General features: G+C 44.4%; 1 protein-coding gene across 1 annotated transcript in view; it reads left to right on the top strand.

Annotated features, from left to right (window-relative positions):
• Positions 1 to 15,259, top strand: part of LOC106569067 (laminin subunit gamma-1) — an 84,554-nt gene that overhangs the window by 54,473 nt on the left and 14,822 nt on the right. Inside the window, exons 4-17 of the mRNA XM_014140013.3 lie at positions 546 to 715; positions 1,441 to 1,629; positions 2,372 to 2,489; positions 2,874 to 2,972; positions 9,711 to 9,847; positions 10,052 to 10,174; positions 10,304 to 10,493; positions 10,694 to 10,806; positions 11,478 to 11,699; positions 12,370 to 12,558; positions 13,590 to 13,835; positions 14,034 to 14,187; positions 14,501 to 14,643; positions 14,894 to 15,072. Of these exons, the coding sequence (XP_013995488.2) occupies positions 546 to 715; positions 1,441 to 1,629; positions 2,372 to 2,489; positions 2,874 to 2,972; positions 9,711 to 9,847; positions 10,052 to 10,174; positions 10,304 to 10,493; positions 10,694 to 10,806; positions 11,478 to 11,699; positions 12,370 to 12,558; positions 13,590 to 13,835; positions 14,034 to 14,187; positions 14,501 to 14,643; positions 14,894 to 15,072 (2,272 nt within the window). The remainder of the gene's footprint in view (positions 1 to 545; positions 716 to 1,440; positions 1,630 to 2,371; positions 2,490 to 2,873; positions 2,973 to 9,710; positions 9,848 to 10,051; positions 10,175 to 10,303; positions 10,494 to 10,693; positions 10,807 to 11,477; positions 11,700 to 12,369; positions 12,559 to 13,589; positions 13,836 to 14,033; positions 14,188 to 14,500; positions 14,644 to 14,893; positions 15,073 to 15,259) is intronic.

Genomic DNA, 15,259 nt, shown 5'->3' with positions numbered 1-15,259 from the left:
GAAGCAAGCAGTGGCTGTGCTCTCATTCGTGCCACTACTCACTCTGATTGCTAGCAATATAAGTTTTAACTTGGCACTCTGATCTTAAAGGGGTAGTGCGAGATTTTGGCAATTTAGCCAAACTGGTGGGGCGCCGCTGCTAAATGAATATAGGGGAAACACTCTAATCATGCTACTATCCTGTGCTGACAGGTCATCGACTCATATGATTACACTGAAAATAAGTGCCACTGATATACAGTATGGTTGGACTATTAGACTGCTTAACCAAGTAATCACGTCCATTAATCAATAACTGAGTTCCATTTGATGCTTATGGTCAGGTCCTCAAAGACCAGTGCAAAGGACCATATTCATAAAGCGTCTCAGAGTAGGAGTGCTGATCTAGGATCAGTTTTTGCCTTTTACATCATAATGAATAAGATGACATAGACAGCGGGGACTTGATCCTCTTACTCTGAGACACTTTGTGAATACGGCCCAGATGTTTGAGTTGTGCATCGTAACTCTCACGATGACTAACAGACTGTTCTCCGCTGTTCCAGGTGCAAGTGCAACGGCCATGCGAGTGAGTGTGTGAAAAACAACGGCTTCGACAAGCCGGTTTGCAACTGCAAGCACAACACAGAGGGTGATGACTGCAATGTGTGCAAGCCGTTCTACAACGACCGTCCCTGGAGGCGAGCTACAGCCAATAACCCTAACGAGTGTCTGCGTAAGTCAGTCCCATGCTGTCCCAAATGGCACCCTATTCCCTATGTAGTGCACTACTTTTGAACCTGGTCAGGGGCCCTGGTCCAAAGTAGTGCACTACGTAGAGAATAGGATGTAATTTGGGACACAGGCCAAGAGATGAGTGTCTGCATAAGTCCCATAGCAAGAGATCCTTCCTGTTTCTGTGCAGGCCGGGCAGACATTCATATCATACCGCAAATGTGTGACTAATCCTGTTCAGAACAGTCCACACCACACTTCTCACGCCCACACTGCCTCAATCTGCTCCAGGCCACATAATCTGTCTCCTAAAACCAAACTTTGCCAGCAGACCACTTAGGGAAAAGTACGCCTGATATGGAAAATGTGCCAAATGAAATGACCAGCCCTTAACTGCAGAGAAGGTTCAGTTTGAAATTTGCTTTCAATCATATTACTATGTAGCTCTACCACCTCCTTCCCCATATACAGTAAGTACCTCTACATTAAACCCATCTATGCATTGTCCTTAAAACTGTATGGGATAAACTAATGGCTAGTTTACCAAAGCCTGGTATGGAAAATGTGCTTTTAGCTTTTCCCACTCTTAAATCCAGCTGTTTAAAATCACATTAGTCTGTAGTTGTACTGCTCCCTCCCCATATACACATATGTTGATCCCACCCACACGTTGTCCTATACATTTGTATGGGATAAGCTAATATCTACTTTTTCTGGTGGTCCCAGAGTGCAACTGTAATGGCAAGAGTGCAGAGTGCTACTTCGACCCTGAGCTGTACCGTGCCACCGGCCACGGAGGACACTGTCGCAGCTGTGCCGACAACACAGACGGGCCTAACTGCGAGCGCTGCCTGGACAACCACTACAGAGACAGACCTGGCAACCGCTGCCTGCCCTGCAGCTGCAACCCAGTGGGTGAGTGTCTAGACTATACAATTGCGTATTTACTGTTTCTATTGGGGTTTAAAGAGGGCTGCGTCCCAATTTGTACCCTATTCCCTATATAGTGCACTACGTTTGACAGGAGCCACAAGTTTTAATGTATCATTAAATACTTACGGTTTATATTGTCTGTATCGCATTAATTGAAACCAAGACTGTTCTCAGGGCAAGTCTGTTTGTTTTGACTAGCAGATGCTACTTTTCATAGCAGGTTAGGAGAATTAGCAAGGCAGGTTAGGAACATGTTATGTGGCGGGTTAGGAGAATTAGGTTAGGGTTGGCTAAAATGCTAAAATTGTCCCAGATGCAACTCGAACATATCTAACTACAACCAGGCCTGCCCTGAGAACAGTTGTTTTCCACTAATGCGATGCTGCTTTCTATTGGGTAAAACAATATACAGTCTGAAGGCAGTCTGTGTTTTGTAGTGCTGTGGGTTAACATTTTATTGGATTGCGAAGTCTTAATAGGTTAAAGCTGTTGTCACATGTATGTTAAGTTTCATAATTCCTCTCCTCTATAACCACATATGCTACCCTTGAAAACCACCGCAAAACAATTGCGACATGGACACCACCAGATCCCATTACAGGCAATTCGAACAAGATTGCCCACATGTTGTGTGAATTTTCTGGGCTGTTTAACAATGATAGTTCACATGTGTGTTGAAATGATGAACTGATGATGGTCTGTGCTTCTTTCTCTCTACTGTCAGGCTCTCTGGCCACTCAGTGTGACAACACAGCACGCTGCAGCTGTAAACCAGGTGTAATGGGGGACAAGTGTGACCGCTGCCAACCTGGCTTCCACACCTTGACCGAAGCAGGCTGCAGGTATATACCTCCTGGCCAATCACTCTTGCTATTTGTGATATTTATATTTGCATTGCTCCAGATCAAACAATCTTAATGTTTTATGATGGTTTGTTCTTATTCATTTATTGTTTGCTCTTCACATGTTTATTTCGGAGTGAGATGGAGGTGGTCAATCTTAGTGTGTATCCCAAATGGCATCCTTCTCCCTATATAGTGCACTATATCGGGAATAGGATGTCATTTGGGATGTAGTTGTGTGCCAGGCCAGCAGTGGTCCTTTTAGATAAACAGGCTCGCAGCAGGCTTGCTTTAGAATAGATGGTGGTTATCAGACCCATGCTGTTTATGTGAATGGCTGTTGTTCTCTCTTCCCCTCCCCCACCCCACCCCTCTTCTCTCCAGACCCTGCTCCTGTAACCCTTCTGGAAGCACACAGGAGTGTGATGTCCAGACAGGCCGTTGCCAGTGCAAGGACTTCGTGGAGGGCTTCAACTGTGACAGGTCAGTGTCAGACCCACTTGCTCTGTCTCCGCCACAGGGATTAATTACACAGAGGCACAGTACACACACAAACATGATTTCCTCATACCGAAAATACACTCTTAACAAGGTGGCTTTTCAGTTAGGAATGTCTTTGTCTGGGAATTGTTGAATTTTGATGGGTTTAGAATGAAACAGGGTTACGAAAGACTGTCACTTTGGCAGTGAAATATGGTCACTAGTCAGATCATTCCTACAGCGTTTCCCTCCAGAAGCCATGAGAAAGATGTCCGGCTGCAGGGACCGTGCGAGGGGGTTTATACTAACGTTACTATCTGTACTTACTGGTGGCACAGACGCTGTTTCATCCTTTCCTACACTGAAATTACCGTTGCCTAACGATTGCGTCTGAAGCTGGGCTTGCAGCACAGCTATCCTTGCCGTAAGGCGATCGTTCTCCTGTATATTATAAGTACAACGACTGCAATTAGAAGGCATCATGTTAATGTTACTTCGCTTCGGCTGTTTGAAGTCCTGACGAACCATGTCCAGATAAAACCTCCGGGGTAGAAAAAAGTTGAGTGAGGGGGAAAAAGTAAAAATATACGTTAATGAAAAAGTAAAAACCGTCAGGTAGCAAAGTAAGATCGGCAACAAAAACGCACAGCAGCGTAAACAAGTCTGTAAGTTGCTGTAGGAATGCTCAACCGGTGTCGCTTATTCAGCCGACAGAAACTTTCAACCGGTTCTCCCCATTAAGCGAGTCGGAGTCGGAGGCCGAGACTTCTCTGGTCTCTACTCCTCCCGCTGTGGGGTCTGAGACGCCGAATGCTCCCACCATTAGCTCTGACAAATTGAAAACCCTAGTCATTGGCGACTCCATTACCCGCAGTATTAAACTTAAAACTAATCATCCAGCGATCATACACTGTTTACCAGGGGGCAGGGCTACTGACGTTAAGGCTAATTTAAAGACGGTGCTGGCTAAAGCTAAAACTGCCGAGTGTAGAGAGTATAGAGATATTGTTATCCACGTCGGCACCAACGATGTTAGGATGAAACAGTCAGAGGTCACCAAGCGCAACATAGCTTCAGCGTGTAAATCAGCTAGAAAGATGTGTCGGCATCGATTGTCTCTGGCCCCCTCCCAGTTAGGGGGAGTGATGAGCTCTACAGCAGAGTCTCACAACTCAATCGCTGGTTGAAAACTGTTTTCTGCCCCTCCCAAAAGATAGAATTTGTAGATAATTGGCCCTCTTTCTGGGACTCACCCACAAACAGGACCAAGCCTGGCCTGTTGAGGAGTGACGGACTCCATCCTAGCTGGAGGGGTGCTCTCATCTTATCTACGAACATAGACAGGGCTCTAACGCCTCTAGCTCCACAATGAAATAGGGTGCAGGCCAGGCAGCAGGCTGTTAGCCAGCCTGCCAGCTTAGTGGAGTCTGCCACTAGCACAGTCAGCGTAGTCAGCTCAGCTTTCCCCATTGAGACCGTGTCTGTGCCTCGATCTAGGTTGGGCAAAATTAAAAATGGCGGTGTTCGCTTTAGCAATCTCACTAGTATAAAGACCTCCTCCATTCCTGCCATTATTGAAAGAGATTGTGATACCTCACATCTCAAAATTGGGTTACTTAATGTTAGATCCCTCACTTCCAAGGCAGTTATAGTCAATTAACTAATCACTGATCATAATCTTGATGTGATTGGCCTGACTGAAACATGGCTTAAGCCTGATGAATTTACTGTGTTAAATGAGGCCTCACCCCCTGGTTACACTAGTGACCATACCCCCCGTGCATCCGGCAAAGGTGGAGGTGTTGCTAACATTTACGATAGCAAATTATTATTTTTATTTTTTTAAAGCAATGACGTTTTCGTCTTTTGAGCTTCTAGTCATGAAATCTATGCAGCCTACTCACTCACTTTTTATAGCTACTGTTTACAGGCCACCTGGGCCATATGCAGTGTTCCTCACTGAGTTCCCGGAATTCCTATCGGATCTTGTAGTCATAGCAGATAATATTCTTATTTTTGGTGACTTTAACATTCACATGGAAAAGTCCACAGACCCACTCCAAAAGGCTTTCGGAGCCATCATCGACTCAGTGGGTTTTGTCCAACATGTCTCTGGACCTACTCACTGCCACAGTCATACTCTGGACCTAGTTTTGTCCCATGGAATAAATGTTGTGGATCTTAATGTTTTTCCTCATAATCCTGGATTATCGGACCACCATTTTATTGCGTTTGCAATTGCAACAAATAATCTGCTCAGACCCCAACCAAGGAGCATTAAAAGTCGTGCTATAAATTCTCAGACAACCCAAAGATTCCTTGATGCCCTTCCAGACTCCCTCTGCCAACCCAAGGACGTCAGAGGACAAAAATCAGTTAACCACCTAACCGAGGAACTCAATTTAACCTTGCGCAATAGCCTAGATGCAGTTGCACCCCTAAAAATTTAAAACATCTGTCATAAGAAACTAGCTCCCTGGTATACAGAAAATACACGAGCTCTGAAGCAAGCTTCCAGAAAATTGGAACGGAAATGGCGCCACACCAAACTGGAAGTCTTCCGACTAGCTTGGAAAGACAGTACCGTGCACTATCGAAGAGCCCTCACTGCTGCTCGATCATCCTATTTTTCCAACTTAATTGAGGAAAATAAGAACAATCCGAAATTTCTTTTTGATACTGTCGCAAAGCTAACTAAAAAGCAGCCTTCGCAAATGGAGGATGGCTTTCACTTCAGCAGTAATACATTTATGAACTTCTTTGAGGAAAAGATCATGATCATTAGAAAGCAAATTACGGACTCCTCTTTAAATCTGGGTATTCCTCCAAAGCTCTATTGTCCTGAGTCTGCACAACTCTGCCAGGACCTAGGATCAAGGGAGATACTAAAGTGTTTTAGTACTATATCTCTTGACACAATGATGAAAATAATCATGGCCTCCAAACCCTCAAGCTGCATACTGGACCCTATTCCAACTAAACTACTGAAAGAGCTGCTTCCTGTGCTTGGCCCTCCTATGTTGAACATAATAAATGGCTCTCTATCCACCGGATGTGTACCAAGCTCACTAAAAGTGGCAGTAATAAAGCCTCTCTTGAAAAAGCCGAATCTTGACCCAGAAATTATAAAAAACTATCGGCCTATATCGAATCTTCCATTCCTCTCAAAAATTTCAGGAAAAGCTGTGGCACAGCAACTCACTGCCTTCCTGAAGACAAACAATGTATACGAAACGCTTCAGTCTGGTTTTAGACCCCATCATAGCACTGAGACTGCACTTGTGAAGGTGGTAAATGACCTTTTAATGATGTCAGACCGAGGCTCTGCATCTGTCCTCGTGCTCCTAGATCTTAGTGCCGCTTTTGATACCATCGATCACCACATTCTTTTGGAGAGATTGGAAACCCAAATTGGTCTACATGGACAAGTTCTGGCCTGGTTTAGATCTTATCTGTCGGAAAGATATCAGTTTGTCTCTGTGAATGGTTTGTCCTCTGACAAATCAATTGTAAATTTCGGTGTTCCTCAAGGTTCCGTTTTTGGACCACTATTGTTTTCACTATATATTTTACCTCTTGGGGATGTCATTCGAAAACATAATGTTAAATTTCACTGCTATGCGGATTACACACAGCTGTACATTTCAATGAAACATGGTGAAGCCCCAAAATTGCCCTCGCTAGAAGCCTGTGTTTCAGACATAAAGAAGTGGATGGCTGCAAACTTTCTACTTTTAAACTCGGACAAAACAGAGATGCTTGTTCTAGGTCCCGAGAAACAAAGAGATCTTCTGTTGAATCTGACAATTAATCTGGATGGTTGTACAGTCGTCTCAAATAAAACTGTGAAGGACCTCGGCGTTACTCTGGACCCTGATCTCTCTTTTGAAGAACATATCAAGACTGTTTCATGGACAGCTTTTTTCCATCTACGTAACATTGCAAAAATTAGAAACTTTCTGTCCAAAAATGACGCAGAAAAATTAATCTATGCTTTTGTTACTTCTAGGCTGGACTACTGCAATGCTCTACTTTCCGGCTACCCGGATAAAGCACTAATAAACTTCAGTTAGTGCTAAATACGGCTGCTAGAATCCTGACTAGAACCAAAAAATTTGATCATATTACTCCAGTGCTAGCCTCCCTACACTGGCTTCCTGTTAAGGCAAGGGCTGATTTCAAGGTTTTACTGCTAACCTACAAAGCATTACATGGGCTTGCTCCTACCTATCTTTCCGATTTGGTCCTGCCGTACATACCTACACGTACGCTACGGTCACAAGACGCAGGCCTCCTAATTGTCCCTAGAATTTCTAAGCAAACGGCTGGAGGTAGGGCTTTCTCCTGTAGAGCTCCATTTTTATGGAATGGTCTGCCTACCCATGTGAGAGACGCAGACTTAGTCTCAACCTTTAAGTCTTTACTGAAGACTCATCTCTTCAGTAGGTCCTATGATTAAGTATAGTCTGGCCCAGGAGTGTGAAGGTGAACGGAAAGGCTGGAGCAACGAACCGCCCTTGCTGTCTCTGCCTTGCCGGTTCCCCTCTCTCCACTGGGATTCTCTGCCTCTAACCCTATTACAGGGGCTGAGTCACTGTCGTACTGGTGTTCTTCCATGCCGTCCATGGGAGGGGTGCGTCACTTGAGTGGGCTGAGTCACTGACGTGGTCTTCCTGTCTGGGTTGGCGCCCCCCCCTTGGGTTGTGCCGTGGCGGAGATCTTTGTGGGCTATACTTGCCCTTGTCTTAGGACGGTAAGTTGGTGGTTGGAGACATCCCTCTAGTGGTGTGGGGGCTGTGCTTTGGCAAAGTGGGTGGGGTTATATCCTGCCTGTTTGGCCCTGTCTGGGGGTTTCATCGGATGGGGCCACAGTGTCTCCTGATCCCTCCTGTCTCAGCCTCCAGTATTTATGCTGCAGTAGTTTATGTGTCGGGGGGGCTAGGGTCAGTCTGTTACATCTGGAGTATTTCTCTTGTCTTATCCGGTGTCCTGTGTGAATTTAAATATGCTCTCTCTAATTTTCTCTTTCTCTCGGAGGACCTGAGCCCTAGGACCATGCCTCAGGACTACCTGGCATGATGACTCCTTGCTGTCCCCAGTCCACCTGGCCATGCTGCTGCTCCAGTTTCAACTGTTCTGCCTGCGACTATGGAACCCTGACCTGTTCACCGGACGTGCTTGTTGCACCCTCGACAACTACTATGATTATTATTATTTGACCATGCTGGTCATTTATGAACATTTTAACATCTTGACCATGTTCTGTTATAATAGCCACCCGGCACAGCCAGAAGAGGACTTGCCACCCCTCAGCCTGGTTCCTCTCTAGGTTTCTTCCTAGGTTTTTGGCCTTTCTAGGGAGTTTTTCCTAGCCACCGTGCTTCTTTTACATGCATTGCTTGCTGTTTGGGGTTTTAGGCTGGGTTTCTGTACAGCACTTTGAGATATCAGCTGATGTACGAAGGGCTATATAAATAAATTTGATTTGATTTTGATTTGACTTGGCTCCATTCAGCTTGTGCAACACAGTTTACGGTATTGTTCATTGGGAAGGGAAACTGTTAAAGATTCATGGCAGCATTTCAGCTCTTCTGTTATGACATTTTGAGGTTAAACCACAGAGGTTTAAAAGCAGCCCCTGACACACAGAAACACAGATACACACAGGAGAGTACCTCTCTCTCTATGAAAGAATGCTCTGTATGTGTGTAAAATGGAATTAGACAGGCAGCATGACTCCCCTAGCAGCGAAGGAGACAAAATAACCCATAGATGGCTCACTCCTCCCCACTGAGACCGACTGGCAGCCAGGCCTTCTATGGCTTCTCCCATGTCCGGCCACCCAGCCAGTCACCACTGCCTTGTCTGCTGCCTGCCTGAGACACTCTTCTCTCTGCCTTTGTGCAATGGCCACCACCTAACCCCCGCTCCACAACCTCGGCTCCTTGACACTGGTGGGTGTAACATTCCTCCCAGCCACCCAGCTGGGCCACAGATGGTATGAATAATCCCCCCCAGTATGGATTCGTCCCAAATGGTACCCTATTCCCCAAATGGGGCCTGGTCAAAAGTAGTGTGCTATATAGGGAATAGGGTGCCATTTCGGACACATACAGTTTGTCAGATGCTGCATGGTCACTCACAACAAGTGGCTGAAATTACAGACCGTTATTTGTCTCTCTGCCTTTTTGAAGACAGCAGTTTCACAGTCTACTAAATTGTCGTTCTCCCAAAGGCTGTCATTAGCTTAAGGTGTCAGCGCATTTCACTTGAAAGGCAATATGGGACTCATTATAGAATATAGCCTACACCTCAAACTGAATGTCAATACTTTTACATTTCCAAGCCTAAAGCCATATTTTAACTCAGTTTCATACAGTTAACTTTGTTTTCATATAATGAAATGAATTACTACAGTATATGGGGCGGCAGGTAGCCTAGTGATTAGATCATTGGGCCAGTAACCGAAAGGTTGCTAGATCGAATCCCCGAGCTGACAAGGTAAAAAAATCTGTCGTTCTGCCCCTGAACAAGACAATTAACCCACTGTTCCTAGGCCGTTATTGTAAATAAGAATTTGTTCTTAACTGACTTGCCTAGTTAAATAAAGGTAAAAAAAATATATATATATATATATGTATACGTGTGTTGACTTTATCTCATATTTGCAGATAGACTTACCCATGCTAATATAATTTTTTATGGAAGTTGACGTTAAATGGCTAATGTGGTTTATTTCAGGTGTAAGCTGGGGTACTTCAACCTGGACCCCCAGAACCCGCAGGGTTGCACTCTGTGCTTCTGCTTCCAGCACTCCTCTGTGTGTGACAGCGCTGAAGGTTACAGCATCGACACTGTTTCTTCCACCTTCGACAGAGGTGAGCCCATACACACCTTTTCACCTTTTCATTATGGGCTCAGACCAGGCTTACTTACTAACAAAAAAAGCTGAACTAAGTTTATAGAAATATTCAGGAAGTATGCAAATATCACTGTTTAGATTAGGATCATTCAGAGGTAGTTGTGATGTAAAGATATGCCTTGATAGAATTGAATGTAACAAACATGAAACCTGTTCGTAGATGATGAGCAGTGGACAGCCCAGCAGCGTGACGGCTCCAGTGTTTCAGTCCAGTGGTCTGCTGGTGGAGAGGAGATCTCCCTCATCTCTGAGGACTACTTCCCCATGTACTTTGTGGCTCCAGGTACTGTGTGACTGACACTAACTCAAAGACTTTTCTTGAGAAAGAGGGACTTTTATTTTTAAACTATTGTGGTGAAGAAGACTTCATTGGCTTGAGCCTAGCAAGTCTTTTCCTATCTCGTTACTTTAGAGAGGTTCCTGGGCAATCAGCTGCTGAGTTACGGCCAGAACCTCACGCTGAACTTCCGGGTAGACAGGAGAGACACACGCCTTTCGGCTGAAGATGTGGTTCTGGAGGGGGCTGGCCTCAGAGTGGCTGTGCCTCTCATTGCTCAGGGAAATGCCTATCCTGGGGAGAACATGCAGACGTTTGTCTTCAGGTTGGTGGAACCTACAGATATATTGGATTGTATACTGTAGAAAAGCAGCACAACAAAAGTAAATTGTTTGTAATATGAAAGTTGACTTTTTACCCTCTATTCTGTGGTAATAACATAATTTAGAAATTGTCACAGAAAGCAAATGCATAAATGTGTATTTTATCTGATGTTGTGAATGCCCCTCTTTTTTTTCCTGTTAGGCTCCACGACAGCACAGACTACCCCTGGAGGCCCACCCTCCCTCAGTCTGAGTTCCAGAAGCTCCTGCACAATCTGACGTCCATCAAGATCCGTGGCACCTACAGCGAGAGAAGTATGCGTCCAGTCGTCCACCCCGCCTCACCTCATTTCACAATGTAAACCATACATCCTGGTTCAGGGCCTGTATTCATAAAGGATCTCAGAGTAGGAGTACTGATCTATGATCATGTTTCCCCCGTACATAAAGAACAGAAAACGGATCCTAGATCAGCACTCCTACTTAGAGACGCTTCATGAATATGGGCCCAAGCCTACAGTAGTATCTGTAGGATTGGACCATGACAAGCTTGGGAGTAAGTTAGGTCAAGCGAACTGATACGCTTGGATTTCATATGCTTTTAACTGTTCTAAGGATATCTCTCAGCTAATCACAGAGAGGATGTTGAAACTCCAACCTAGTCATAATATTAGTGCTCAGGTTAAGGCTGAATCTTTCTCATTTCCCCTGAAGACACCACATGGTGATGATTTCCCCTGTTATTGAGGTCATCAGATCCTCTCCGAACAAATATCCAGATAACTCTAAGGGCAAAAACATAGTAATAGTCACTTACCTCAATACTTTAGACATTACCAGTGAGGCCTAATCAATGCAATGAAAATGGAAAGCTGGGAGACAAGAATGTTGGTGGTCTGTGTCTTTGATTCCATGTCAACATTTCGGCCTAGTGGCCTTTCTCAAGACAAGATACAGACATCTAATCAATGCTCATCGTTCCCCAGGTGCTGGCTACCTTGACGATGTAATGCTGATCACGGCGAGGAGAGGTCCCGGGACCCCGGCCCGCTGGGTAGAGATGTGTAGCTGCCCTCAGGGCTACATGGGACAGCATTGTGAGAGGTGTGCCCTGGGATACAGGAGGAGCAGACCAGACCTGGGGGCCTTCAGTTCCTGTGACGCCTGCAACTGTAACGGACACAGTGACACGTGCAACCCCGACACAGGTCAGTGAGATGACAATGAGTGGCTGACACCCTAATTCCCTATATAGTGCACTACTGTCGAGCAGGGCCCATAGGGAAACAACGAGGAGTAGAGACCGGAGATGAGTCCTCAATCATCACATGACTGGTTGGGTATATGTCCCAGCCAGGAGCCATGCAGTACACCTGGGGTTCTATCTGCTATAGCTAAATGTGTCTGTGTTTGGAACAGTGGAAGGTTCAACATTTTAAATGTCCTTGTTATCTTAGAGTGGAACAGAACATGGAGTAACATATCACACCAACATCAGCCAGTAATAACACTCTGCTATAAAGAGATTTGTCTGTGTGTCCAATAGTTTAAAACATGACTGATAGGATGTCATTGTAAATAAGAATTTGTATCTTAACTGACTTGCCTAGTTAAATACAGGTTAAATAAAAAGAAATAAAATAGGCAGCCTACTCTCTTCTCATCTACTATAAAAAGCTGTCTGGATATAAAATAGTGGGCCCTTTAAACACTCATCGGTCTTAGACTCCCCCCTGGTGGCGGCTAGGGAAAGGGAAGGGAAAGGGGATAGCTAGTCAGTTGCATAACGGAATGCATTCACCCGAAATGTGTCTTCTGCGCTTAACCCAACCCCTCTTAATCAGAGACATGACGTGTGTGTTTGATGTCTGTTTGAAGGGATGTGTGACTGCCAACACAGCACAGTTGGTCTCAGTTGTGAGAGGTGTAAAGACGGTTACTATGGAGACTCCACTGTGGGGAGTTCCAGCGACTGCAAGCCCTGCCCCTGCCCCGGAAGATCCACTTGTGCTGTCGTGCCCAAGACCAAGGAGGTTGTCTGCACCAACTGCCCCACAGGAACCACAGGTAATATTTAAAGAGAAATTGTGATAAAAAAAAAAAACGCATGTAAATAATCTGGGATGGAAACTTTGCCGATGTATAGATTAGAACCACAGGTTCTAATCAACTGTTTGGTATAGTCTGTAGGTAGTTTTGAAATTGTCAAATACTGGTTGAATTATATACTATTTATCACAATTCAAGACTGTTTATAAAAATAAAATAAAAACATATTTATACAGTGGATCAACTGAGACCAAGGTCTCATTTGCAGTAGAGCCTGTTTTTTAATACAAAGAAAAAACAACATGCATAAATACACAAGACATATACGCATTAAGAAAAGAATCACAATGAACATTTAAAAGATCAGAAATAGATTTTTTTGAATTGTGTAAGAGGCACTAGAACATCCATTCTAATAGTTTTTTTGTAAATTGTTTCACATGTGAGGTGCAGCGTAACTGTAGGTGCATTTTCCGATCTGTGTAGAAACTGGGAGGATCTGAAGTGTAATGTAATTCATCGACCTAGTTTTAGAATGAGTCATTCTATAAGAGATTAGAGATATCAAATACATTGGATGTTTTTGCATTAACGCTTTATAGATAAATAACATAAAGTTCTGCTCTCTTCTGGCGGCTAAAGAGGCCCAAAACTACTTCTAGATATAAGGAAAAGTGGTACGTTTTAAAACCAGAGCCAGTAATGAACATCGGGGCACAACGATATACAGCATCCAAGGGTTTAAAGTGTGGATGCTGCAGCATGCATGTAAATAACATCCCCATATTCCAATACAGACATGAAGGTGGCCTGAACCATTTTCTTTCTATTAACAGATGATAAACAGACTTTGATTCTGTAAAAGAAACCACTCTTAAACTTCAACTTTGTAAATGGATAAAACATCATAATCAATGTTCCAAATTGCGTTTATTGTATGTACCTATTTCTCAATTCAGTTCAGTAGTTGTATGTATAGCAGCTTTTATTAGATATTCAAATATATTCATTATCATGTAATCTAAACTATGAATTGCATCTTTCCCCAGGCAAGCGCTGTGAGCTGTGTGATGACGGTTTCTTCGGAGACCCCCTGGGTGAGAACGGGCCGGTGAGGGTGTGTCGGGCCTGTAAGTGTAGCGACAACATCGACCCCAACGCTGTGGGCAACTGTGACCGAGAGACCGGGGAGTGCCTCAAGTGTATCTACAACACAGACGGCTTCTTCTGCGACCACTGCAAAGAGAGCTTCTATGGAAGCCCTCTGGCCACCAACCCCAACGACAAGTGCAAACGTAAGATGAGAAATTGACCAGCATGACGTGTGTGTGTGTTTGTACAGTTGAGTTCCACATACTGACTGATGTGTTCATCGGTGATAATAGGTCTCTCTATTCCGTTCTATCCTGTGTACTGTTGAGTTCCACATACTATACAGAGATGACTGATGCTTGCAGTGTTAGTCATGGGTTTCTCTTCTCTCCTGTCCCCAGCCTGCTCCTGCTCGCCGTACGGCACAGTGGACAGACAAACCAGCTGTCTACGGGTCACAGGCCAGTGCCCGTGTCTCGCCCACGTCACCAATAGGGACTGCAGCGCCTGTGAGCCTGGCTTCTTCAACCTGCAGAGCGGAACAGGTTGTGTACGGTCAGTACCCACTCTGTAGACCTTCACTCTTTACACCTTAATATCCAGCTTTTAGTAGAAGCATTTCTGAGTAGTTAATAAGGTACTCCCTTGTAGAAAAGACAAAGAAATGTATCATCTTTTTTGGTTTGGGATTTGTCACATTCAACACAAAAATAAAGACCAATAAACATTAATAATTATTAAAATTAATAATCATCTTACTAGAAATTGTGGTCTGTTATATGAAGCCATATCTGTTTGATTGTGTTCATGACTCTGTTTCAATAGCTAAGGTAAAATATGCCTTGATTTTATTTTGGTGTCGTGACAGATGCACCTGCAATCCTATTGGGTCCACCAATGGTCAGTGTGACATCGGTTCCGGTCAGTGTGAATGCCAGCCCGGCGTCACCGGTCTGCGCTGTGAACGCTGCGAGGTCAACTTCTTTGGATTCGGATTGTCTGGCTGCAAACGTATGGCTACCATACTTTTCCTTCTTTTTCTATCCTCTACCATTGTGATTAAACTCTTGCAACATTTCATATTATGGCGTGCAGATGTGCATTACTATATCACGTGTGGAGTTTGTGTCTGATGGGAAGAGAATATCATTCTAAGTCCCCTGTGTATTTGTCATTGTAGCTTTTCAAACCTCCACTCTGGAATCACACATGTTTTACGAGCCTTTTTCATTGATCTGTTTCTCTTCTTCCTCTACTTCAGCGTGCGACTGCGACCCAGAGGGCTCCTCCACGACCCAGTGTAAGGACGATGGCCGCTGCGAGTGCCGCCCAGGCTTTGTGGGAGCCAGGTGTGACATGTGTGAGGAGAACTACTTCTACAACCGCTCTACTCTTGGCTGCCAGCAGTGTCCGTCTTGTTACTCTCTCGTCAGAGACAAGGTACAGACTCTTGGTGTTGTTTTTGTCAGTTGATTATTTTTGTTAATAAAGTTGAGTTCTAGCACACCATCTCTCCTCCTTCCTTTCCTGTCTCTCTTCACTTTCTTTGTCCAAATATTTTTAAAATATATTTAATTAAGTTGTGTGCTTGACATGTCTGTATAGCTGCATAGGCAACCACACTAAC

This window comes from Salmo salar, chromosome 14 (assembly GCF_965601325.2).
Source record: "Salmo salar chromosome 14, fSalSal1, whole genome shotgun sequence".
Lineage (NCBI taxonomy): Eukaryota > Metazoa > Chordata > Actinopteri > Salmoniformes > Salmonidae > Salmo > Salmo salar.
Note: the sequence above shows the minus strand (reverse complement) of the source record. Positions and strands in the feature narration are given on the sequence as shown.